The 27953-nt window shown below is 37.0% G+C and overlaps 1 protein-coding gene across 2 annotated transcripts; it reads right to left on the bottom strand.

The window, feature by feature from the left end:
* Nucleotides 1-226: 226 nt before the first annotated feature.
* LSG1 (large 60S subunit nuclear export GTPase 1) lies at nucleotides 227-27409 on the bottom strand. 2 transcript variants are annotated; one of them, XM_079156225.1, is made up of 14 exons: nucleotides 27253-27409; nucleotides 25595-25721; nucleotides 19477-19597; nucleotides 19221-19307; nucleotides 18581-18667; nucleotides 14717-14777; nucleotides 13555-13731; nucleotides 10269-10682; nucleotides 8489-8590; nucleotides 8255-8398; nucleotides 6093-6216; nucleotides 4565-4644; nucleotides 2680-2857; nucleotides 227-848 (listed from the first exon to the last, which is right to left on the bottom strand). In XM_079156225.1, the coding sequence occupies exons 1-14, from the start codon at nucleotides 27349-27351 to the stop codon at nucleotides 802-804; spliced, it is 1848 nt and encodes a 615-aa protein (XP_079012351.1). In that variant the 5' UTR covers nucleotides 27352-27409; the 3' UTR covers nucleotides 227-801. The 2 variants fall into 2 exon arrangements, with proteins under 2 accessions (XP_079012351.1, XP_079012350.1); XM_079156224.1 differs by having other exon boundaries at nucleotides 227-851; nucleotides 2684-2857.
* Between the last annotated feature and the right edge of the window lie 544 nt (nucleotides 27410-27953).

Raw genomic sequence — 27953 nt, 5'->3', positions numbered from 1 at the left:
AACTATTCTCCCACTATGTGGCTCTCTACAGATGGGTTAGTAGCAACATATGCTTCCCTCTGTAGGACTGGCTCAGGGGATGGTGATTTCAATGTGGGAAGTCAAGCTCCCCAGGGGCTTTTAAAAACCATATATGCCAGCCCCCCAGTCCTGTGCCACATCAAAGATGTGTTGGGTGTTTATGTGAAGTTTACACTACTAATCCAAATAAATGTCCTCAAAAGAATCCACCTCAAATTCCAGTCATGTTTTAATTGATTACAACTGTTAAAAGATCATGGAATGTCCAATTGGCATTTAATCTACTTAAATGAATGAAAACATCAATTAGTGACAATTTAATTTTAGTATATTTTCAAAAACATCCCAACTCAAATTAATATGCATTTGTATATATGTTACACAAACAAATACACATTATTCATTCCCTCATCTGAAGTTCAGCCTCCTACAGGAGTATGTTTCTGGGGTTCCACTGGCTGCTCGAGTCAGAGCCGGTGTTTCCAGGAACCCTTCTGTCTTGACATCAAGACTGGTGAGTGTGGCTGCGTTGCACTAGAGCAGGGGCCATTCCACAGCACCAGAGCCTTGAAAAAGTTCCAGAGGCAACAAGCAGCTTCTGTTCTTTTCCATCTGCACAGTGCAGATGCCACTTCTGTTGCAGCACAGGTTCACATATCCAGGTGCTTGTAGAGTCTACGACTTTTCTCTTTTTTATTTCTGTTGCCGTGTTTTTTCCAGGGCTTCCTGGCTCCATTCTCCGAGGTCAGAGTAGCTGCAGTCACCAGGCCACTCCCAGGCTTATAACCCATCACAGCCTGAACCCCTTTGGTCAAAGCTCTCACATTCTCCTGGGAAATAAAAGACATTATACAAGGTGCCAGCAGGCTGTCTCCTTTGACGAACATACACAGTACCATTTATGGATCGTTTCAAGATAAACTTGAACATATCACGTTTCTTCTCTTTCTCCCTCCATCCCTTAAATGCTAAGCTTCCCAACATTCACTTTGATCATTTCATTTTCCTCATTTTCTCCCTCATTTACTTCATTTAGTCACATAGGTTCAAATGCAATCTATAACTAAATTCATAGCATCAGTTGTTTTCTGGAAATCTTTATCTTATCAAAATCTAACCTGCCTCCACCCAAATTAGACATTGACTATATAAAGAAATTTTAGCTTTATTTAGTAAGAAAAATTAATCCAATATGATCTGCAAATGGAAAGAATTATCCCATGATCTTTGTGTAATAGTAAATATTAGGCTAAAGGTTAGACATAAAATAAAATTAGTGGTAAGTTTTCAGCTTTCTTATACATGGCCTTGCTACATGCTTACTATGTGAGGCACCGTATTAAGATATAAAGAACCAGATAAATATCCAACCACTCTCTGGATACAGCTGATTTTTTTTTTTTTTTTTTTTTTTTTGCTGTAGTAGTCACTTAAAAGCACTTAAAAAATATAGTAGGTACAAATCTATGATTTAACTCTCCTGCATATAAATCTGTCTTTTAAAACACTACCTACAGATCTATCTACAGTAGACATGATATAAGCAATTAATGTTATGATTTTTTTTTTCTTTAATTGAGGAATGAAACCAGGTGTGTTCTACCACTGGGCTACATCCCCAGTCCCTTTTATTTTTTTGAGATAGGGTCTCACTAAGTTGCTGAGGCTGGCCTCAAACTTGCAATTCTACTGCCTCAGTCTCCCAAATTGCTGGGATTATAGGCATATGCCACCAAAGTCATTCATATTTTGAAGTTAACATTAATTACTGAATATTTTGTATATATTTAATAAGTTTTTTTTTTTTTTTTTTTTTTTTAAATCACAGGAAATGTTGACTCAGAAAAAAACAACCTACTAGGGAATGAAAATATTTGCAGATCATAAATTTGATAAGGGTCTTATGTCTGGAATATATGAAGACTTCTTATAATTCAATAAAAACAGGTATTTTTCCAAAGAAAATATGCATGTGCCTATAAGCACATGAAAACACTCAGCATCAGTAGTCATTAGGGAATGCAGCTCAAAAACCTGAGATACATGTCATATGTCAGGATGGCTAAAATAAAGTCAGAAAATAGTAAGTACTGACAAGGATGTAAAAAAATTAGAAATCTTATACCATGCTGGGGGGATGTAAAATAGCCATTTTTGAAAAAGTTTGGCAGTACCTCAAATGTTAACCACGGCAATCCTGCTCCTTTGTATAAACCCCAGAGAAATGAAATATATATCCATATAACTTGTACAGAAGCATTCAGAGCATTATTTATAATAGTCATAAAAGTGAAAATGTCCAAAACTGACCAATAATGCCAAGTGAAAAATGTAGGTTGCAAAAGATCCCATGGCATATAATTCCATTCATGTGAAATGTCTAGAACAGGCAAATCTATATAAACAGAAACATTAGTGGTTGGCAAGGGCTGTGGGGAAAGGAGAATGAGGAGTGACTGCCAGTAGCATGCTGTTTCTTTTTGGGGTGATAAAATTCTAAAACTGATGTGGTGGTTGAAAAACTCTTTGAATATACTATGAATAACTGAACTGTACACTTTAAATGGGTGAGTGTGAACTTTTACAGTATGTGAATATCTTAATCTTTACTGTTATAAAAAATGTGTTGGGGATCAGAAGTTAGAGAAAGTTAAAAACTTACTTGATGAAAAAAAGTTTTGTCAACTACATTTTCAATTTGCTTTGTTTTTTTATTTCCACCCGGCTGTGTTTTTATTTCATCTCTATTTGTTTCATTCCTTAGGAGTTGTTGGTGTTGATGCTGAAATGTCACGGGATCTCTTCCAGGAGGAGGATGGCAGTATAGTAGTTTCCCCTACAAAGAACATGGAAGATAACAGTGTCGTCCTAAGTGTCATATGTGCTACCCCAGAAGAAAAATCTTCAGAGGAGACATCTCCACCAACCACCTACTGAGGGAGCTTTCTGCATTTGATCCAGCTGAGTTGAGTTTTAGTCTACTGCAACTGAAGAGTCCTAACTCTATTACACCAATGCTGAAGATGTAAGCATTCTAGAGACGGTGCTCTTCCATGGTCTCCAGACTAAACAAAATCTTTCTTCTTTGTTTGCATTTCTAAGTATTCTTTTGTAAACTTTTTCCAAAACAAAAACCAGGACACAACTGGACAATTGTTACTGTACTAATGGGAGCATCAGGCTAGAATTCTGAAACCAAGACAGTTCCTAGATTTCTATGTGGAATTGCAGTTGCTTGCTGGGTCCACGTGTGCGTCTTTCCACCATAAGATGCCTTAAAAGTTACTGTCTACTCATCTTTGCATTCTCCACAGTTAAAAAGGCAAGTAAATAAATAATTTTCCATACAAATAGTATTAACTACTTTGTTCCTGAAGTCAATAAAACATGGTTGCCCAGTTTTATTTCTAGGCTCCAAGAACTCCACTGATGTGGCCTTGAAGGAAGGGTTCCCGGGAATAAAGCCAAATTCTCACAAATTTTTATTATCAGGGTCTCGTAATGCTAATTTTATAATGAATTAAACTTAAGGCATAACAATTCCTGTGAGTTTATTATGTACCACGCACTAAGCTTAATGATATTTTTAATACATATATTATAAAAACAAGCATTATTTTCATGAATCTCCCAGAATTTCTTGAGCTACATATGATTAATCTCTACTTATGAAGAAAATCCGAAATAGCTTTTTCTACCTTGTAACATGACAGTAATAATCCTCATAAACTTGTTTATTCATTCATTCTTTTATATTTATGGTGCTGAGGATTGGATATTCCTTTATTCCTTCATTCCTTCGTGGTGCTGAAGGTTGGACTCAGGGTCCAAGAATGCTAAGCATGTGCTATACCTTTAAACTGTTCCCCTAACCTTCTTGTCTCTCTCTCATTTTTTGCGGGGGAGGTGGTACTAGGAATTGATAGAGTGCCCCTGGGTTCAATCAATTCCTAGTACCAACCCTTTTATGTTTTATTTTAAGATGCTCTTAAAAGTTGCCTAGCCTGACCGTGATCTTGCAGTCCTCCTGCCTTAGCTTCCTGAGTAGATGGGATAATGGGTATGCACTGCTATGCCTGATTTTGTTATGTATTTTTAATGAGATATATACAAAACATTTACAACTCCTAAGTAAGTTATCTTTGATATGAATGCTAGCTATTTTTACTACCGTTACTAGATAAGCATGGGAAGAAAGGCATGCAAACAGCTGTTACCATAAGGAAGACTGTAATAAGAGTCACAATGGAAACAACCAAAAGGCTATAGAAATGGAAACACAAGATGCATAAATCAATAAATTTCATCGATAACAGGTGTTCAAAGATCTTCATCTTTCCTTTCATAGTATGTTATTAGTCACTTCCATAATTTATATGAGGCTAACTCATATAACCCTAGTTATAACCCCATCTCAATGAAAAAAAAAAAACTCCTTATAACTTAACAGGTTGCAATCAGTTAAGAACACAGTATATGAGAAAATATTTACTTATTCAGAAGTAAAAAAACAAACAAAAACAAAAAACCAGGATTAACTTACCTTGACATAATCCTTTAGGATATAGCGTGCAGACCGAGGTTGGTCTGGCTGTCCATGTGCTGTCATAAATCCTCGCATATCTGTGGGATAAATGAACAGTATGAGAAGACAGATTATCACAAAGATAATTGAGGTAATGTTTAGTTAACTAAGCGTGCTTACCACTATGTTTTAAAAAATTAATTCACTACCATTATATATTTTGTTTAGCATTAAAAAATTTGCTAATGCAGAATAAACTATGTAGTTGTATCTGATATCTTAACAATCACCTATCACCACACTATGAAAGATATATTCAGTTTCTCTGTATTCTAGTTGTTTATTCAATCCCTTGGATCTTAGATATTTATTCAGGGAGGCTACTTGAGAATATTACTAGCAAAATCAAAAGCAATAGGGAAAGCTTTCTTATTTCATGATACAACTACTTTTTTTTTTTTTTTTGGTACTTCCCCAAACATATCATAGAGGTACCTTTAATACTATTCAATTATTAGACCATGGCAGAACATAGGCTTTGGCAGATAGGTTGTGTTAGAAACTCAGCTCTCGCACATACTAGCTGGGTGTTCGCTTATTCCCTTGAGAAGAAAGTACTTAGAAACTTTTTTTGGTGGGGAGGGGCGGGTAACTAGGGATTGAACTCAGGGGCACTCGACCACTAAGCCACATCCCCAGCCCTACTTTTTGTATTTTATTTAAGAGTAAATGTCATTGAGTTGCTTAGTGCCTTCCTTTTGCTGAGGATGGCTTTGAACTTGTGATCTTCCTGTCTCAGTCTCCCAAGTTGCTGGGATTATAGGCATGTGCCACTACACCTGGCAGTATTTAGAATCTTAATCTACATCACATGAAAAAATAAATTTAGGTAAATTAAAAACCTAAATGTTAAAAAAAAATTTTACAGGAACGCAGTTTATTTTTGGGGGATAAGGAAAGCCTTCCCAAGTAAAACATCAACCTGAGTCAAATCTAAAGGGGAAAAGATGGTTCATTAAAACTGTCCACTTACATAGGGCTAAAAAAAATGGTAAGTAAACACTAGGAGAAAACAAACACATGTGTGCATAGAACAAAGACCTCCTTTAAATCATTTAAGACAAAACCAAAGCACAGAAAAAGGTAATTAGAAGAAGTATAGATGGCCAACAAACATAGGAGAAGATGTTCAACTTCATGAGTATCTAAAGAAATATAAAGCAAAACTAGAGTAATTTGGCAACGCCTTTTAAAATTTACTACGAGACTTTATTCTGTATGGAACTGCAGACAGTGATCTCAGAAACATAGTGTGTAGTCATTTGTTTTTACATACTGGCCTTTCTTTTACTGGTTTTGTTAAGTAGTACGAGGTAAAAAATAATATTTACAATATTAAAAAATAAAATAGCTGGGGATATGGCTTAGTGGTAGAGTACATGCTTACCTGGGGTTCAATCGCCTGCATCACACAACCCCACAAAATTTCTATTAATTAATCATCTTGCTATTTTTTGTTCATGTTTTAAAACAGAAAACAACTCACATCCATAAGCTGTCAATAATTCTTCTGAGGTTGGAGGTCGATAAGGATCTTCATCTTCTCTAGGTTTTATGATATTGATGCCATAAGTGGCTTCTAAAACACGTCGTGGAATATGCTGGCATACGTAAACCAGTCAAGGAATCCATTCTCTTGAACTGACCACCTCCTCCTCATGACATCTAAAACATGCTGCTAAGAACATAGTACTTCAACACTTATATGACGAGCACCCTTTCTTCTCTCCAAATAGTACAGTTTTTCATTAAAGAATCAGTTTTTATTTTTAAACAAAATTTTATGTACCAATTATCACCTTCCAAATGAACTATTTAAAAAATCTCCAAAACAGACCTTAAAGATGACACTTTAGAAAAGCAAGATTGTAAATAAACTATAAATTTGTTAGTTAATCCTAATTAAGGTATAAAACACGGGGTATCTTGGTTCCTCGTGCCTCAACTATGCAGATGACGTTTTTTCTCTTGTCTAATCTACAGTTTATCTGTACTTTCCTTAGGTCACTTATAATATTCATGTACACACCTCATATCCCCAACTGATAATCCTTTAAAGGCAGGAGCCAATTAGTTATGACTGTTATCCTCCACAGTATCTAGCCTAACCTGCTTTAAATGCTTAATACATATTATTGTTGATTAACAGACTCAAAAAATAAAAAAATAAATAAATATTAAAACCTCTGTTCCCAAGTAATGAGAATAGCAAACTTTCAATAGTAAAATTATATCAAGGCTGGCTATTGTGTGCTTGCTGGCAATCCCAATGATTTACAGGAGGATTGCAAGTTTAAGGCCAGTCTTAACTTAATGAGACCCTCAGGAACTTAGACTCTGTCTTGAAATAAAAAAATGAAAAGGTCTCGGGCCCCAGGGTTCAATCTCTGATACTAAAAAACAAACAAACAAACAAACAAAACAGAAATTAAAACAAACAAACAAACAAAAAAAACAAAAAACAGACGTATTAAAAAAATTTAAGTTTTAAATCATTATACCAGTCTCCCCTGCTGCCCCAAGCCAAGTTTGGGATACCATCCTTCAGTCCGCTTTTCACTTTAATACACACACATACCTATGAATACAAGATAAACTGTTTTGTGAGATAAGCTTTTACAAAGATGGTGCCATACTGTCTATGTATATGCAGTGTTCTGAGGTTTATGCAGGTTGCTATTTGTAGTACATTCTTTATAACAATTGTTTAGTATTCTATTTTAGTGATATGTTATTTTTTAAAAAGCCTGGATAAATTCTCTTTTTTTTTATAGAAAAAAAATTTCAGGGTAAATAAAAGGTACAGTTTTAAATGCAGCCATTGAGGATTTTGTCAAGCACTGAGCAGGACCTGTGACTTTCCACACAAGCTAATAGGTTGGTGGGTCATGGATTCAGGGAGTCTTCTCCTGTCTTCTGCCAGCATCCATAGGGCATTAACAGATCTCCCTGTCAACTTCTAAGTAGGGTAAAATCCTAGTCCTGAAGTTCCCAACAGATCTACCTTTGAGTATTTTATATATCTAGGATGGCCAAGTACTATCCTTGATGCTTCTTCACATTTTAACTCATAGTGCTGAGAGGGAGTGGAATTCCTAACGTACTACTATCTGTGAGATCTTGGGCAAATGATTTAACTTGTGTCTCAGTTTTCTCAAATACAAGGAAATAGGAATAATAGCAATAACTGCCTCAAGGATTGACTTATGAGTATTAAATAATACTTAGTAAACATCGGAAAGCATACAGCAGTCGATAAACATTACAATGATTAAATCCAATCAACTGTGAAGTAGATATTATTCCCATTTCATAGAAAAGGGTAAGAATTCAGAAGGTTAATCAAGTTTTCTAAGGTCACTCAAATAGTCAAATGGCAATATTATACAGGTTTGCAACTTGGGGCTGAGAATCTAAAGTTGGGATTCTTCCATTTTTACAGGTTGAAGAAATCAGATGAGGTTCTAATACTGAAGTTCTGATGCTATTACTGTGTAAACGTTTGCAGGTCACTAGTATTTTACTTAGTATCTTTAAAATATTAGACCTGAATCCTTCAAATACCATTGAAAGGCAATGACCTCTCCAAATCCTTGAAACTCCAATATGTGCCAAACAACCAGTTTTTTTCCAGAGCAGAAAGGATATTAGTGATATTGGTGGGACATGATCTCTCATCTGGTCAATTGGGAGGATTCCATTGCAAATCATCTCTGCCTTGGTAGACACAAAGGATGGCATCACCAGGCCTGGGCAGTCACACAAGCATAGGCCAGGCTCCACGTAGAGAGTCTGAAAGATAAGGAAGAGGTTTATGTTGGATACACAACAGATGAAGGGAAAGAGGAGCCATATGTGAGTGGCACAGGGCTATCGAAATACCTGGAAATGCTTGGTGTGACCTGGTGTGGCAGATACAGATACTTTCTTGTTGCCCATGATGGTGTTGATGGTTGAACTTTTACCAACATTAGGGTAGCCCACCTGGAAAAGACTCAGAAATTACTGAACAGGCACAGGCAAAGACCCAAAGATAGTACATAAATGGTGGCAAGACCAGATCTGGTTACTGTAGAAATACTTTAGAAGACTATTTTAAATAGATGCTTTAGAGTGTTTTCCTTGACTCTTTTTCCTCCTGTGGTGGGTTTATTCAGCCTCATCTCCAGTGAAGAATAGTTAAGCTATACAAATCGTATTTCTATAGCTTTTGTTGTTAACCTACAGTAAACCTCACTGCTTTATACCCAGCCCTCCCTCACTGCCCCATTTCCAGGCATTTCACTGCTTCCACTGCATCTTCCATAAGGAGGTGAAGATGAGCACCAGACAGACATTAAATCACAATATGGTCATTTTAAGTTTTCAATAACTGTTTAGTTTGGGTCCAGCAGAATGTCTGGTCTGTAGGAGATGATCAATAGATGTTTATAGAAAGGGTAAATTAAGCTTTTTCAGGATTTCTTTTTCTTCTTCAAGTTGTAGACAGACACAATACCTTTATTTTTATTCATTTATTTTTATGTGGTGCTGAAGACTGAACCCAGGGCCTCACACATGCTAGGCAAATGCTCTACCACTGAGTTACAATTCCAGTCATCTTTCTTAGGACTTCTATTGTGACTTTTTCAGATATGGATTTTATTATGTTGAGGTTGTTTAGTTTCTTTGTTTTGCAGTACTGGGAATTGAACCCAGGGCCTTGTGCATGCTAGGCAAGTGTTACACTAAGTTACATCCCCAGCCCTATTTTCAGCATTTCTAGAGTAAGACATTCAGAAAATGAGGGAGGCTGTTTATTGTTTCCATAAATGAAAAACAATTGTAGAGAAGTTGGGCTTTCTGATGCATGCAGAAATTATTTTTTAGTGATAATACATAGAATAAAGCCTTAAAACTCCCAAGAAATTAAAGAACTTTTCCAATGTTCAATCCAAGTAAGTTAGTTCTACTGCATGACTGGGAATTACACATAATTAATTGTATGTGATTCCAGAGACATTAACTATTTTAAGTAGCACACTAAAATATCAATTGCTTTAGTCATTTTAAGCAAGTTTTTTTTTTTTTTTTGTGGTTGTTGCAGGGCCAGGGGAGTAGGGTGAGTAGAGCCAAAGACGGCTCAAACATAATTAGGATTAACCACACTTAGTATGCAGGCATGTAACTAAAGAGCTGGAGGACTCTAAACCTGTCAATGTTCCAGATGCATATTTGGGAAAATCCCAACATCTTGGCCAGGAAAACATGACAGATGCTTTAGTTGCATAAACACATTTTCCCAAATATGCATCTGGAACATTTACAGTATAAGTTGGCAAGGATCACAGAATGCCAAAAGAATACTGAAGTGGATATTAAACACTTTCATTTTAGACTCTCTTGGTAATTCACATGTCAGTAAGAGTTGAACTAGAAGGAGATTGGAGAATATATTTAATATAGTTAGTGTGTAACTAATATAAGCCTTGAGGAAGTTCATTCCTCAAGTTAGGCTCTGGCCAGCATAGTGCCTCATTCCATGATGCCAGTGGGCAATAAGGTGATATGTTCCTCATGATGCCACAAGACTTACTGCTCTTTCTAGTCCTTGTGTAGCTAACAAAGGATGGGGAATAAAGACACTTGTGCAGTAATAGTTTGATGATGTATTTCGTCTTACCAGTCCAACAGTAAGTTGCCCATCTTTCACTTTCTTCCCAGTGTGCAGCTGCTTAAAGAGCTCCAGTAATTCCTGCTTTGACACCAGGTGGTTAAAATTGTGTATCTGTCTCCTTTGTGGGGTTTTCCTGCCCTGAGTCTCAGAGTCCACAGTGCAGCTTTCCTTCCAGCCCTGAGCACAGGACTCCTCATCAGGGCAGTTATCTTCTTCTGAGCATGTCTGCCAATCTTCCTCTTCCTCCTCATGACAGTCCTCATACTCACTATCATCTTCATCACTAGAAGAATCATCAAGTGAGAGACAATCCCTGTCTGGGAGATGGTCAGTCTCCCTGTGTGAAATTTCACTCTCCTCAAAACTGGAGTTTTCAGACTCAGATGTGTTGGCTTCTCCAGCATCTCTGTTCACTTGTTCCTGATGAAAAAAAAAAAAAAAAAAAAAAAAAAAAAAACAAACCACAAAAGTTCAGAAGTGTACAGTTGCACTTTACCCAAAAGTGAAGCTACTCAATGAGCTGGTTATGTAAGATGAACAGAGGACAAGAAAAGTTATGAAGACTGGAAAAGGTAAACACAAGGAGGAGGGAAAGCAAGCCTTTTCATGCAAGGATGCGCAGCCAATCACCAACAGGGTGCCCTCTGGGGAGGACAGGAGCAGCAGATCTTCACTTTTTATCACATGCATTTCTGGATGATCTGAACTTTGTGCAAATGAGTGAATTATTTCTCTAATTTAAAATAAATCTCAAAGCAGGGGGAAAATGCTATGTTAAGATGAACTCTTTGGCAGTACATACTTTGCAATGGGCTGTAGAATAAAAGCATTTTTCATTAACAACAAAACATCTGAGTTTCATTTACATTTTTGGATGTCTAAGGAAACAGGTATTCTTTGTGTCTGAAGCGCTTGGGATTGAGCACAAGGCCCTGCCCATGCTAGGCAACTGCTCTATCACTGGTACACTCCCAGTCCTGTGATTCTTTTAAGTGCCTTTAATTAGTCAAAAAGTACCATGGAGCAGAGATTCATGTGTGAAATGCAGGAGTGGCAAAACTTCATGCCAGATGTGGATGACTGATTATCAATGAAAAATAAAAATCTTTTACTACTCAAGGGTGTGTTAATTTTTCTTAATCCCTCTTGACAACAAAGCAGAAATAGGAAGATCTATAGTAGCACTAATTCTTACCTAAGAGTGTGATGTGGTTGAGATTTGAAAGTGACACAAATTTTGTATATCATTTCTAAGCAGTTATAATGCTAGAATGAGTAATAGTCAAATGTGTGCTAGAAGCAGTTCAGCTGCAGGAAAAATGCTAAAAGCAACAAAAGGACCTTGTAGTAAATATGTTAAAAATTTAAAAAAGAATGATAAAGTCAATCCGTTGGGGACAATTCAATTATTAATAGATGACCCGGAGAATAATATTTGACTAAAAAGAGTCACATATATTTAAATAAGAAAGGGTTGGACAACTAGAGGAAGAACCAAACTCTTCAGACAGGCAAGAAAACAGTAAACATCAAGTCATTTTTAATAAGCTCATATTTAATACTGAATAAGATATGGTTACAGATATGAAAACACAACCTGAGAAATCATGGAGAAGAGATTTTAAAAGACTTCAGAGGAGCAAATGGTACCTAATTTTTAAAAAGACAGAAAGAATATATGTAAGCCAAGCACTGTTAATGCATAGGCTGAAAACTGAAAAAAATCTACAAATTAGCTGATGAGCCTTAAAAATAAGACAGACGTCAATAGGAAGCATCCAGGGTTCCCTGAGAACACATCATGTAAACAATTCCAGTTCTCTCTGGAATCTACTACTTAGAAGAATGTCGAAGATACAGAAACTAATCCTTTTTACATTTTTTTTTAAAATAGAATTTTAACTTGTTTTATCAAGATAGAACCATAAAATGATTAATATTTAGTTAAACACTTCTTCAAGACACTACTTCCAGGACAGATTTAAAAGGTCACAGAACTCCTATCTTTGGTTTGTGTGTAGCAATGTTATCAATGACTTGGAAGAATATATAGACCATATAGAAAAAGGTAAACATTCAAAGCCTGCAGATGATTCAAAGCTAGAATGAGAGAAAAGCAAACTGCGCTTTCAAAAAAAACAAACTCTACCTTGATCTCACACCATTAATGTTACCATTCCAAGGTGAGGTAAAAACAAACTTTTTCCACACATAAAAATGGAATGGTCTCTTTTTTAAAAAAATTTGGAGGAATTCAGTTAGTCACAGGTTAATGAGCCAACAGTGTAATAAAACCTCTGATAGGGGATGAAGTAAACAAAAAGTATGAATTAATGAGAGTATCCTGATGAGAAAACGTGAGCTTTTCTGTATATGCCCTTGGCATCTGGAGTAATACTGCCAATTTTAACCAAAATCCTGACACAGATGGATAGGCATTCAGGATGGGGGCTCCAGAGGTGGTGTCTACGAAGAATTTAACAGCAGATATATACAGCTGGTAGAAGAGGGAACCAAGAGGACACACGACAAGTGCTCAGATCGAAGATTAAGGGGGCTAACACAGCTTCACTAAGGGGAAGAACTTTCTGAATTTCGAGATTAAAAAGGAATGCGCTACAATGGGACCTTGTCATTGAAAGAAGTCACAGAGAGGTAATGACTGTTTGATTGGGCGCTGTAATCAGAGAACCTAGCTCCACATCCACCAAAAGTTAATAGATACTTGACAGAGACAGGAGAAAAGAAAGGCTAGGGAAAAAAACATTTACTTGTAAATCTTTTCCAGACTTAAGAGTTTATTAACTTCTTTCCATAGTTATTATTTTATTAGGAAAAAATCCGTTTTTATAAAATTTGTGTTAAAAGATAAAGGAAATAAAACGGTTTATCTAAATTTAGGGTTAGTTTCTTTTGTTTTCAAAACAAAGTCAAGGGATTCTGATCAAACACTGAGAAGTTACTACATCCTCTTGTTCTAACACCTCTTAAAAGTAATTACAAGGTCATTATGAGACTTCCTATAAAACTCTCTGTTTAAGAAGAAAAAAATTAAAGTATCAGTGTGCAACACTAGAGATGTTAGACTATTTGAAAACCACAAAGAAAGTAATTTTGTGATTAATTTTTTTATTGGTCATCCTACTAATATATTAGTATTTAGGGAAAAACCCTGAAAAACAAAAACTAGTTCCCAAAAATCTCTAAAAGGGAAAACAAAACATAAATAAAGCACATTACTCAGATATCAGAATCCTCCCTGAAAACACCCTGAAAAAGTACCCCAGGTTACCTTAGAGTCACCATTCAGTTGAGCAGTTTCAGCCAAAGCTGACCAGAAAATAACCTTCACATCTTCTTTTTCAAAGTATGTGGCCCAGGCACTCCGCTGTTCAGCAGTCAGCAAGTCAGCCTTGTTTATCAGAATAATGTTCTCCTTCTCAGCATCTGTCTCTTTCACATAACACTCCTAGGTAAGACAAGGACATTAGAAAGATCTGTTCAACAAGTAAAAACTTAGTAAATTATATTAAAGACCCTCAATAAAAGTGGTTTTTAAATTGCCCCCCCCACCATGTTAAATCACTTTCTAGTTTGAAGATTGTAAATCTTGGTACATTCTATTAATCCATCTTTTAGTAAGCTTTGAAAAGAAGTTTACCGTTAAGATTTTTGTTACTGATCAGTTTTAAAAAATCTGTGTAACTATGGTTCTCAAACTGAAATATGAACACTTCACATACAGTACAGTGTTTTATTAGTTAAAATCTGTAATATGTCATTTCATGTAATCCTCACACCTTAGTTATTACTACATCCTGAGGCATTTTATAAACAGAGTTTACTTACAAAATACCAAGGAAGTAATAAGAAAGGTGTTAAGAAGGGAAAAACTTAACAATATGGATTTAAAAGTGAAATGAATGGAATATGCTAAAATAAGTAAATGCTATTTCCATTGGTTTCTCTTGAAAAATGGGAAAACTGTCAAATGTCTATTAATAAAGTGGCTTCTAAACTAAAAGCTAGAAAACTCATGCAAGTGGTTTGTGCCTTCCTGTAAATGGAACAATTGAGAAAACATCTGTCTAAACAGTGGTATTATGCAAGCTCCTGACCTTGGGAGGAGAGAGAGACCTAAATAAACAAAGCTAACGAGTACAGAATGCTTGCCTACAGTGACTGCTGTTGAGTGCTGCTGTCCTTTCTTTGCTCCTCCAAGGATGTTAAATTGAACTTTTATTTTTTTTGTTCTTTTTAGATATATATGAGAGTAGAGAGTATTCTGACATATTATATATACATGGAGTATAACTTATTCTAATTAGGATACCATTCTTCTTGTACATGATGTGGAGTTTCACTGGTGATGTATTCCTATATGAACATAGGAAAGTTATGTCTGATTAATTCTACTGTCTTTTCTATTCCCATCTAAGTTGAATTTTACTTACCAAATCTTCACATCTAAACAGGAGTGGGTTTCGAGCATCTACTATCTGCACCACAATATCACTAGAGGAAAAAAATAAATAAATAAATGAGAGATTCTAATCACTGTGATGTGGAAAGATTGCGGCCCATACATTGAAGGAAGAGCAGCAAACACTTTTCATATAATAAGCACTTGACAAATATTTTTAAAAGCACAATTATTCCCAGTTTGTGCAAGGAAACTGAGGCTTAGAACAGTTAAATAACATGTCTAAGGTCAGCTAATAAGCAACTGAGCCAGAACAGGAACCCAGGTGGTTAGGACCAGAGGTTATGCTCTTAACCATAACATTCTACTAGTCTAACATGGCTCAGACAGGCTCAGGTGGCATTTCATGGCTTAAACTTCCACTATAACTTCTATTAAACTCTCCTGATGAGATGAAAGAGTATTCCACATAGTCCACTCCAAGGTGAAATTTACTAAATATTCAGTTCCTAATTTTCATTCATGTTAAAGCTTCAAAAGAAAGCTAATAAATCACTTGCTGACAGGTACCTCTAGAAAAGTCAATTATCTATTTAAACCCAGGACTACCACAGAGCTTATACCTAGCCAACAATCATTTAACAGTTCTAAGAATGTGCTTAAATAACAAAACAGCAAAATACCAATTTAAGTTGCCATACTGAAGCAGGAATCATGACTTCAATTTCTTCCATCACACTGAAGAATATGCAGCCATAAGAAAACGCTGTAGCCCTTGAATCCCTCACAAATTAGAGGGACTCCAACAGGCTGGCATGGCATTGCAACATTTTTCTTCTTAGAAAAAACTTTGTTTCTCTGGGAAGTGCCTCCCTACCTCCCTCTTCCAGTCTCTGGCTAGCAAGAAGTTCTAAGGGCTGGCTGTGAGGCTGCGACTGCCAACAGAAAGAGAAGCTGCAGAGCTATCACCATCTTACAGCGCTCTCCCCAAATTCTAATTTGATTGACCAACCTTTTCTAGGGTAATTCTCTGCAATCATACCAAATATCAAGGAATCAGATTATCATTTAGAGCAGGGCTTTGATAAATGAAAATGCTTTGGTTTTTTTCCCCACAATAGTTAAAATTTTAGCGTAATCTTGTGATTCAAATTCACAGATTTGCTAATTTTTGACAAATAGTTTTTAAGTTCCCTAACTTGGTCCCAGTATTTCCTTTTTAAGGTAACATCTCACTTGCAAACTGAATTTAAGCTGAATATCTGCAAAAAAATGGACAAAGCCTAATAAGGCCCATAAACATTCCATCTACATATTGAACATGAAAACAGGATAAATGGTTTTGAAACACCAGAAGGAAAAGAAGACATTTTAAGCTGGATTGTTTCATGTGCTGAATTAGGATTCGAAGTGCCACCTATGTAGCAGGAAGCATTGTGAACACAGTGGAAACGCCTTATCTTACTGGAATACAGTGTACTGCCCCCAGTGCCTCAGCAGTTTCCTGCATTTCAATGGCATATTATACATCAAATCTTTTCTGATAACTACTGTTGAAAACAGAGGCAGATGGCTTAGCCAGCCTGTTAGCAAACAGGAGACATCTGCTGCAGAGAAGTCATCAATAAATATTTCCTGTTCAAGATGTGGTAGTAGTCACTTTATTAAAAACGTTCCTGTGTAACTCCACTTTGTTTCCATGTGATATAAACTGAGTTAGAAATACGTTGTTATTAAAAAGAGAGACAGAAATCACTAAAAATAGCAGAGCAAGTATTTCTATAATCCAACTGAAGCTAGGGGTTTGAACAAGTGTGGACTTACCTCAGGGAAACCAGTTGCTAATTTAGGGGTATAAAATTTGTCAAGGGCCTTCCTGTTGAACATGGAAGACTGAACACATACACTGCCTCTGCTCCCTCTCAAAATTTAAAAAACTAAAGCAAATGATGAAACTCGTTAGAACAAGGAGAAAGAAAGAACAGCAGCAACTAAGAAATACTAAACCAGTGAGGAAAGTTCACATCAGCCCTCTCTAGAAGAGAGCATGAGGTATGAGACCAGAATCTACTTCCCACTTGTCTCCTTGGTGGGCTCCACTGTTCCATTCAACCAAGCAACTGCCCAGCCAGCCCACAGCTCGCATTCCTCACCCCAACAGTAGAGGGTTAGCATTTATTATGGAGAAAATGAACCTAAGAGGCTCTAGGACTAGGACTCAGGCACAGAAGGTGAGAAACAGGTGTCATATATAAAAAAGGAAATGAAACATAAGCCTACACACTGAACTGTGAGCATACCCTGTCTCCTGGATCATACCACTCCATCTGGTCCCATTCCCAGAAGGAGATCATTCTTCACTTTAAGAAAATGACTGGACTTGACCAACAGATAGTAACACCTTGGGATATTCCAACCAAATACAATTGATCCCTGCCCAGTCACCTCAGAGAGGTGATCAATCAGCTTTGTAATGCTTCATTCTTAAACATGAAGGGATGGGGCTGGGGATGTAGCTCAGTGGTGGAGTGCTTGTGTAGTGTACAAGAGGCCCTGAGTTCAATCCCCAGTGTTGCAAATAAATAAGAGTAGACAAAAAACATTACTAGACATGTGGGAAACACTTTGTACTTAAACATCAGCAACCAGAATAAAATGAACAGAGAAGAAAGACAGGAAATATAAAAGTAGGAGAAAATCTAAAATAAAAACAATAAGTATGAGGGTAGGGGTTGAGGGGGAAGTATTGCAGAGTGTGTTACCATTTCTCTTTGGAAAAAAGAATTTTTTTCATTCTCAGCAGTACACACCCTCAACTGCTAATGAAGCATTGAAGGAGATGTGAATCCATTCTGCTCTGCAGAAGTTCCCAGGGAGAACAATACTGGGTTTCCCTGGCTTCACTCAAGCCTAACTGAGTGAAAGGGGCCTGTGTGGAGTTTGCCACCAGCAGCAAGCTTCTCCTTTTTACACTTTACTATTCTGACCTCTTCACAGAGGTCAGCCTATCAGCCCTCTATCTGCCTCTGGAATGTAAGGGGTAAGGCACCTAAATGACTTAAAAAAAAAAAAAAGACATAATTCACATATCATAAAATTCACCCTTTTAAATGTACAATTCAGTGATTTTTAAATATATCCACACCTTTCTGTAACCATCACCACTAATTTCAGAATGTTTTCATCACCCTTAAAAGAAATAATTGATTTTTTACAAATTTAATTCAACTCTTATTTTCTTGGTAATGATGTTATATGTGGGAATATTCTTTTCTGAGAATTAACAAAGTATCCTGTTTCTTGGATTTAAAAAAAAAAATTATAGCAGAAGGTTCCTTGTTAAAAATATCGAATATTTTAATATTCGATATTTTAAAAATGTTAAAAATATTTCGAATATTAAGTTCATTTATGGAGTTCTTGAAAATAATTCAGAAACTCTTAAGAGTAAAACAAAATCTTTCTAACTACACTAAAGAGGTGACATTAGAGAAAGATGATTAACTTCTAATAATCAGGAATTCTCCTCAGGATTACATGGAAAAGAATGAAAAATTCCCATTCTCAACTTATCAAATTACTCTTTTTTAAGGACCAACCCTTTTTTATGCCCATATCTTCTGATTACTCAAAGAACTCAATACAGATGCTTCAGAATTCACCTTACAGAAAACATTCACTGTTCTTACACACCAGTCAATATACTCCTCTAGAAACCCACTGTATTTTAAAAGAAATATACTATCATGTTTTCAGTTTTTTATAATTCTCTATAGCTCTTTGTATAATTTAATCCCATTCCCCCTAAACCCAGAGCACATGAGCATATATCAATATCCAAATCTAACAACACAACTATAATGTCTTTAGTACACAAAAGAAAATGGTTACTCACCTTCTCTCGATGACCCTCCAGAGTTGGCGCCAAAAGTCCAAATTTCGTTCAAAAGGGGTCAATATTAACTTTTGTTCCTCTTCTAGCCTGGCTTTAGAATGAGAAATTTATATCTTTGCCAGATTATAATAGAACAATCTTAAGTATAAAGGTCCAAATTCATTACATTAAAATATAAAGTACACAAGTATCAATGAATTGTTATTATATGCCTCTTGATGAATCAATATAGTGATAAAATTTATTCATATCATATTCCACCAAATTCAAATTTTATCTGTAACCTATTTAAGTTCTGAAAGTTTATCTCTCACGCAAAATCACATATTTCTCTCACAATTCCTGGAAGAATGCTCAGGACAGCAGTGATCAACTGCAGGGAACCTGATGGCTACATAGGGGAATGAAAGGAAACCAGGACAGGAAGTGAACAGAACAACCAACTTACCATCTTTGTGCAAAGATACACAGGCACCCAGCTGTGTTTGCACATGTAACAGTATGGACTTCCAAGTAGAACACTTTCAAGTGTTCCCTTTTAAAGAAATCAAGACTTCAAAAGGCAAATAGCAATGCAAGCACACCAAATGCCTGAACTCAGGGTTTCAAGACAAATCCTTAAGAGTCTAATAACACTCACCGGACAAGCTGACGTCTCCATTTTAGGAAGTTATCTTTCTCTGCCTGTTGAAGTTCTTCTGGGCTAGTTTTTTTGTCCCAGTTTGGTCTGAAATAATCAGAGAGGAAAAAATTCCATATAGAAGTTACCAAAATAAAACAGGGAATTTGAAAATGGCAGCTGGGGAAAGGAAGCATGAAAAATGTGAACAACTGGAATATTTTATATTCAGTTGCCCTGTATGCTTTGTAATGATCTAAGTTCTTACTCAACTCACCTCCTTGGTATACACAAGAACTGTCTGTTTTCTTCGTGGAGTTTCTTAATTCTCTGGCTTTCTTCAAAAGACAGCAGTCCAGTTCTAGCCTCAGGGAGCACAAACTTAATATTAAGCTTCTCTGTTCACAGAAAAGAAAAATACTATTATTTAAGATACAATCTAAAATACATTTTTATAAACTTGGAAAACTAACAATGTGAGAGCATAAAACAGAATTTAAACCTTTAGATTCTTCTATCCCTGAATAAATTACAATTTCCAAATGAAGTTTTATATCAAAAGAGAGAAATCAAGCATTCTTCAAAAAGGTCATCATTTCTTTAAGTACTGATTTTATAAAATTACATATGGTGAATATTTCATGGAAACAAAAAAGTAAGAACGGGAAGGGACTATAAGGGTTCAGGACAACTAATTTCCTCACTTTATATATGGAGAATAATTTTAAGCCACTGGGAGTTGGTGAGGAGGCAAAGATTCAGGGAAAAAGACTTGCTGCAGTTAGAATTGGTAAACTTCTACACTACTGTAATTTATATAAGATATTTCTGATCAGTCTTCACCATTAGTGACTATATCAAGAAATTAAAAAATAAATAAGTAAAAAGTCAAATCTTCGTATGAACTAGAGACCTCTACTCTAGGGCTCTGCCCCTACCTGTTCTCGAGCTGCTCTAGAACTCTCTTATTTCCCCACACACAGCCACCACCTAGTCAGCATCCACTGGCAATGGTGACCAGCACTTGAGAAGCTAGCAAGCTTTCTTCTGAAATAGTAGGGAAGGTTCTCTTTCAAAGATAACAGAACACCTTCAGCAACATTCCTCATTACCTTTAGGCTGAGTCTACTGCCTTTATCAGATCACCATAATGCCATGCAGGCGCTTGCACAGCCCAATAACTTGTTTTATAGTCAACCCAACCACAATTCTTATCCATGTCATCCTCAAAAGCAGTCAAAACACAACTCTTGCCCCATGCTCTTGATGCTTCTTTTACATTAACTTCTTCATGGTAGTCTGCCCCACCAACATTCTCACTTGGCTCTGTCAATGCTCTGCAAACACTTTGGTGCTCTTTGATCCGTGCTCTTTATCCAGACCATCACCCACTTTGTAGCTTCGCTTCTTTCCCTATTTGGCTAAAACTGCATAGTATATCCCTTCAACCATTCTCTAACCAAACTATAAAGTTCCTCATCCCACTGCACCTACACTCCAACTCCAACTATGTTTCCCCTTCCTCATTTCGGTAGCAATGCTGTGTGCACAGCTGTAAGAAATGACATGATAATGCAGCTACTTGCCACTGCAAATGTATGGGCTCCGAAATAGCTTCTGTGGGATTTCCCATAGAAGAAATCCTTCTATATTTTTGCCTTCTCTTCTCTTTCTCAATGGAAATTATTCTTTTGAAGGTCCCTACTCGTCCTCTGCTCAATTCCTTTCCCAAAAGATAGCCTTGACGTCTATGAAGAGAAAAATTGAAGCTACTGGATATGCACTCCTTTTTTTTTTTTTTTTTTTCTCTCAGTACTGGGGTTGAACCCAAGGGCACTTTACCATTGAGCTACATTCCCAGTCCTTTTCATTTTTCATTTTGAAAGAGGGTCTTACTATGTTGCCCAGGCTGGACTTGAATTTGTAATCCTCCTGATTCAGTCTCCCAAGTCACTGAGATTAAAGGCATGTGGCACTGTGTCCAGCAGCACCCTCTTACCTATACACTTCATGTATGCACCCATCTCAGGTTTCCTTTCTCCAGTCTTAAAAGAAGCTGTGCTCCTTCCCCTGCACAAGCTTATCTGTCCAACTCTGCTTTTTTTTTTTTTAAACCAGGATTGAACTCAGGGGTACTTAACCACTGAGCCACATCACCAGCCCTTTTTATTTTTTATTTTGAGACAGGGTCTCACTAAGTTGCTTAGGACCTTGCTAAGTTGCTGAGGCTGGCCTTGAACTCAAAATCTCCTGCCTCAGCCTCCCGAGCTGCTGGGATTATAGGTATGTGTGCCACCCACCATGCCCAGCTTCCAACTCTGCTTTTGATCCTATTTTATTCCCATCTCCTTCCAGACTCAACTTTGCTCCATCTCATTAATCTCTATTTTATGTTTTTAAAAACTCATTAATTATACAATTACATCATACAAAACTCTCCTTGTTAAAAAAAAAAAAAAATCAATACTTGTAAACATTATCTTTGACTCACCTCAAATCTTCTCTCCATCCCTGCAATTCCAGTTCCTTTCTTTGAGGTTATCAGCTAAATGTGTGACCTTCTAATATTTTTTCTAATATTCACATAATATATGGATTGATCAGTTTTCTACAAAATACAAATAGTACCATATGACACGCACCATTTTTTCCCCCTAATACATCATTCTGCAAGTTGGTCTTTTCATGTGACAATAGGTCTTAGAGATCCTTCAAATTAATATCCAAAGAGTTAATTCACTGTTTTTAACTGCCACACAGAATTTCACAGTGTGTCTATACCACAGTTTGGCCATTTTTGTCCTACTGGAACATTTAATTTCCAAGGTTTCATAAGTCAAAATACAGTATCTGCTGGGATCTTGTTAAAAATGAAAATTCTTAGGTTTCAACCCACACTGGCTGACTCAAAATCTCTAGAGAAAGGACTCAGGAGTTTGTGCACTAACTAGTGTTCTGAGTAATTCTGCTGCTAATGTTTGAGAACCACTGCTCTAGAACATATACTGAGAAGTGGACGTGCTAAGTCACAGGATATGTACTTCAAAATCTTAACAGCTCCTGACAAACGAAATGCTGTCTTTTCACCCCACACCACATATTGGGGGCTGTGCCATGTTGGCGGCGCCGGGATGGCGCCTGATCACATCAGCAGCGAGGAGGTTAACTGACATAAGCACACTCAGGTGATTTTCTCGTCCACGCACACAATGTATGCACATGTGTTCTCCAGCACTAATTGCCTGCTCGGAGTGTCTCACCTAATCTTTGCGTGAGAGGCGTGGCCCTGCTCTCCGCCTCCTGGAGGTGATATAAGCGTAGGCGGAGCGAGTAGGGACACACAGCAGCCATTAGAAGCAGCCAGAGGGAAAAACACGCGGCAGTAGCTAGTAGGGACATATGCAACAGCAGCCATTAGCAGAAGAAAAGCAGTAGCAAAAGACACGCGGCGCGGCAGTAGCCAGAGAAGACACGCCACAGCAGCCATTAGCAAAAAAGCCAGAAGAAAGAACACAGCAGTGAGTAGGGGCAGCGGCGGAAGGCAGATCGCGGAACGGAGAACTGAGATGCATCACCAGGGCACCTTGGGTGGACGTACCCTTAGTTCACAGGATGCAGGACTTTAAGGCGTAGCAAGTTTCTCTCTTAAGCAAAGTCTCTCTCTCTGATAAGCAAAGATTCTCTCTTACGCAAAGTCTCTCTCTCTGATAAGCAAAGTCTCTCTCTCTCTCCTCTCAAAGCAAGTAAACCTCATTTCCTCTATCCTCAATGAACAAGCAAGAAAGCAGTGCACCAAAGAGAAAGATAGAAGTGCCTCAGTTTCCACTCCACCACCCATAAGACCCGTGCAAGTTGTTGCTGCAGGCAGTGACAAATATCCACAGATTTTGGAACCGCAAAGAGCCAGCGACAACCATAACCGACAGACATACTAATATTAAGTTTGATTATACTTACACACACACACACATCCCCCCCTTTAATTAACATACACTAAAACGGTTCTGGCAAAGATTACTAAGGATTTTTTAATATACTTATATACTGTTACCACAATCAATTTTTTAAGCATTTTCATCACCACAAAGACAAAATTTTACTTATTAATACTTACTTCCCATTCCCTCTGAGGTAACCACTAATCTATTCTGTCTCTGTGGCTATGCTTACTCTGGGCTTTTCATATATATGGGATCATATAATATGTGATTTTTATGCCTGGCTTCTTTTAATAAGCATGGTTCAATGCTCATGCATGCTGCACCATGTATCAGAACTTTCTTCCTTTTATGGCCAAATAATATCCCATTGTATACGTGTACCACATTTTGTTTCCACACATTAGTTTAAGGAGATTTCAGTGCTTTACTTTTGATTCTACTCTGCTTCACTTACTTCATCCCATCAAGTCTGGTTTATTTTGGCTTCCAATGTTCTTGTTCCTATTCTTTTTCTCTACTCTTCTACTTCAGTTCTGACTTGCTTCTCTTATTGACTAAAGCAAGTCTCCTAATCCATCTTTGATATCAAGGACAACTGTATACACACACAAATGAATATTATTTAGCCTTAAAAAAGAGAAGAAAACCCTGACACTTGAAACAACAGTGAACATGAGGAACATTATGTTAAGGGAAATAAGCCAGACACAGAAAGACAATAGTGAATGAGCGCACTAATATGTGGAATATGAAAAAGGCTAGCTCATACAAGCAGGTAGAATGGTTATCAGGAGCTGTGGGCGAAGGAAATAGGAAGATGGTGATCAAAGGGTATAAAATTTCAATTAGGATGAATAAATACTGGAGATCTAATGTTCCTCATGGTGACTATAATTGGCAATATTGTACCATATACTTAAAATCTGCTAAAAAAGTAGATCTTAAATGATCTCATCACACACACACAACCAGTGAGGTTATGGATCTGCTCATTAGTTTTGAAACTGGTAATCAATTCACAAAATATATGTTTAACAAAAAACTTGTGTACACCATAACCAAATAAAATGGGGGGGACTCCAAACAACAAATTAATCAAAAACCACTACACAATGAAATCGAAAACTATGTTGTTCACTTGCTTAAAACCTTTAAAGTCTCCCTTAAGTCTCTATTCTCCTCAGAATCTACCCTTTGTCCACCTCCTCAGTGTCTGTGCTCATTACATCCTGCCCCTCTGTGTCTGTAAAGTCAAACTTCTAATTGTTTTCTGAGTAAAATAAGCTGATACCTCACATCTTGCCTTGAATCCTTTGCCTGCCTGTGTATGGGTTCCTGTATTATCTCCTCTGTCCTTTTATTATCTATTCAACATTTAAGACTCAGCTCCAAGGTAAGGGCTTTCATTGACTGACCTGTCTTCCTTTAGATAGAAGGGATTACTAACTCCATCTTTTATGATCCTATTGTCTTCTACAGACTTCTTTCATAGCACCCCAAACAAAATCTTTTTTAATTTATTTTTTGGTTCAGTCATTTTCTAAAAAAAATTGGTACATTGTAAGTATACATAACAGTGGGATTCATTATGCCACATTCACACATGCACATAACATAATCTGGTCAATCTCATTCCCCAGTCCCAAAACAAAATCTTGCAGAAACAAAATTTATCTTTTTACTGAGTAGTTGGTACCATGTCTGAGAGTAGATGTTAAAAAAAAAAAAAAAAGGTATTTGAACAAATGAAGAATGATTTGCTAAACAACATAACAAACATTTATAAGACACAGTAACAACAAGAGGAGTAGAAATAATAGTTTATTACACCATTTTTGTGCCAGGTGCACTCCTAAGTAGGAAAAAAAAAAAAAAAAAAAAAAAAAAAAAGAGCAGTGACTAAAATTATGTGCATGGAGAAATTTGTTGGCTGGTGCTTTAAAAACAGTCAAGACAGGCATGGTGACACATGCCTGAAATCCCAGCAACTCAGGAGGACATAACAAGTTTGAGGCCAGCGTCACTAACTTAGTGAGGCCTTAAGCAAACCCTGTCTCAAGAGAAAAATATTCTTAAAAATGGGTCGGGGATGTGGTTCAGTAGTTAAGCACCACTTGGGTCAATTCCCAGCACCAAAACAACAACAACAAAAAAACCAAAACAAACCTACCAAACAAAACCCACAAACTGTCTAACAGCAGTGCGGATACAATTTTATTTTTAATAATGATATCAGAAAATGATTTCTGAGAAACGCCATATAGTTAACTGGTCTTTTTTACTATGAGAGACTGAGTTTCTTGAACTTGATATGAAGTATAATCTGAAGTTTAAAATTATACCATTTATGAGTTCAGCAGGGTCTCAAAAACTTCCCAGTAAAACTTACTTGTATCTAGACAGTAAGATGATAATATGACTAGTGTTACATACACTCAGCAATAAACAACTTACCAGCTATGAACTCTGTTCCTGCAAGTTCTGCAGTTGCAAGAAAGTCATCAAGAGAGCTCTGTTCAGTCACAGACTGAAGATTAAGGCGACCCCAATCATAGCCATCATTGAGTTCACTTGTGTGCAACTATGAATAAAATACAGGATAAGAAATAAATCAGTTCTCTTCTGCTCTTGAAGTTCAAACAGGCTCTAAATGTCTTTGCAACTGTTCTGTGATCTTGAGGTGGTTTAGCCCCTTTAAAAACTGTACAGCTAACAATCAGCATTTAAATGAGCACTTTTTAATCTCATGATAAACACTTTCTCTTCATCGTTTATTAAATTTTCAGAATCTTCTGAAGTGAATTTTATTGTATCTCATTTTACTGATTAGGAAAGTGAGGCTAAAAGACATAAAATAATTTACCTATAGTTTCAAACTATGTAGATATAGAATTTGAATCCAGACTGTCCAATTCTGCCAGTTATCACTATTTTTTGACAGAGACCACAAGAAATACATTTTACACAATGACCCAAAGGTGTGTGACTCACATAGTGATAAAAGTGTATAAGTGCTAGTAATTATTGTAAAGTGGAAATAAGAGAATCTTGAAACAAAAGTTATCACATATAATACTAATATTTCTTTTTTTCTCTGAGGTTAAAAAAAAAAAGTTGCAAACTACTCAGCTGATTTCCAGAGGGAACTCACGGTTTAATAAAACATCAGCTATGTGCTTAGTACAGCTACAAATAAATAAAACAAAACAAAAAAGTTAAGGGTCCAAAGCTTAGGTGGTTTGCCCTGGGTCACAGAATCTGCAAATATTAGAATAAAGATTAGAATCTACATTCAATTTCCTCAGTATTTTCTAAAGGCTACATTAATACATTAATAACGAATTCCTTCCAAATCAATAAAAATTATCAGTAATATAATGTCCAGAGTTAATTGGAACAGATATATACTGTATGCAGATTACTTTGCAGCCTAATTTTGTAAGTCGGATGGTGTTATAGTGGCACGTGGATAGTCAAAATCCGCAGGAGGGACAAAAATAACTTTAGCACAGGATCTTACTGATCACTCAATTATGTTCTCAAATACGGTGGACAATAAATGACTAGAATGTTAAAAACAAATTGAACCATTCCATTCACTTTTTAAGGGTCTTCCATAAGCCTAGGGAAAAATTAGTCCTGTCACATCTTGGAAATAAAAAGTTCATCTTTGAGCTAAACCACCAGGGAGAAGAAGAAAAGGGAAGCACAGATCTCGGTTATTTTGTATTATTCATGGTAACCCAACAGTTTTGGAGGATCAATTCTTTAAATCAATCCATTTTCTAAAAAGTTTTCTTTCCTGCTCAGAATCTTGCAAGCATTCCCACAGCCTCTAGAGCGAAAATCACACGTATTTAAGACACTGTGGTATTCAGGACTCCACCTTCTCATTCCAGCCTCATCATCACACCAGGTCTGCTTTCAGGCTTTTTCCTCTGGGCCCTAGGCCTTGCTAGGACCTACTTCTCGGTCTGGTAAAAACTATTACTCATCCTTGAAAACTGCTTAGGCATCACCTGTGCAAAATTTCTGTGACTTTTGAGCCCAAATTTTGTAGCACTCAGGATGTCGAAACAACAGAGTAAGAAAGATGACAGTGTCTATCTTACCCACGAGTCGGTGTGACGGTGGCTCCGGCTCCGCTGAGTCTGATGGCGGATAAGGGCCCGGCCCAAAGACCCACTACCCAGCGTTTTCCTCCGACCCATATCAACCCAGTGGTGGTATGAACCTCCCCAGCGCGTGCGGCTTCCGGAATTCAGAGCTCGACTTCAGGAAGTTACGTTTGGGCGAGCCCAAATAGGTCAGGCCCGAAGTAGAGAGGAGAAAGCGAAATAACTTGCTCCATAATGCTCTTTATACATACAGAGCTTTCCAGTATTATAGAAAAAACTTTGAAGATAATTTCTGGAACTTTTCTATGAATATCTCTGTGAATGTCTCAATTTGAATAGAATGATTTAGTCAAGAGAATGGTACGTCCCAGATTTGTTCTGTAGTCTTCAGCATCCGGCTGGAAACTAGGACAACTGGAAAATATGGCCATTCGCATTCAAGGTACGCACACTGACTCCTACCTGTTTTCCTTTAGAGACTCCAATGAGGGGGCTTTTCTGCGGCGCGTGGTGGAAGGAGTTTTCTAGCTCTGGTTTTCAACCTAGTTGTGGACTCGTGGAGGTTCAACCCTGCTACTAAGTACCGTTTTTGTTTACCTACGATTCCCTAGCTGCGAACTGGAGAGAAAAGTCCCTGCCTGAATGGGAGTTCGGAACGAAAAGTTGAATATTTCCAGTTTGGCAAGATTTCAAAT

Source organism: Sciurus vulgaris, assembly GCF_902686455.1.
Source record: "Sciurus vulgaris genome assembly, chromosome: 10".
Taxonomy (NCBI): Eukaryota; Metazoa; Chordata; class Mammalia; order Rodentia; family Sciuridae; genus Sciurus; species Sciurus vulgaris.
Note: the sequence above shows the minus strand (reverse complement) of the source record. Positions and strands in the feature narration are given on the sequence as shown.

Bases quoted from the DNA above. Each gene is read 5' to 3' on its own strand.
- LSG1 (XM_079156224.1), bottom strand. From the start codon at position 27,351: ATGGGTCGGAGGAAAACGCTGGGTAGTGGGTCTTTGGGCCGGGCCCTT. The intron at 10,683-13,554 runs GTAACCTGGGGT...TTTTTTCATCAG, and splicing joins AACTGAATGGTGACTCTAAG to GAACAAGTGAACAGAGATGC. The intron at 2,858-4,564 runs GTAAGTTAATCC...TGTTCTTTGTAG, and splicing joins TCCTAAAGGATTATGTCAAG to GGGAAACTACTATACTGCCA.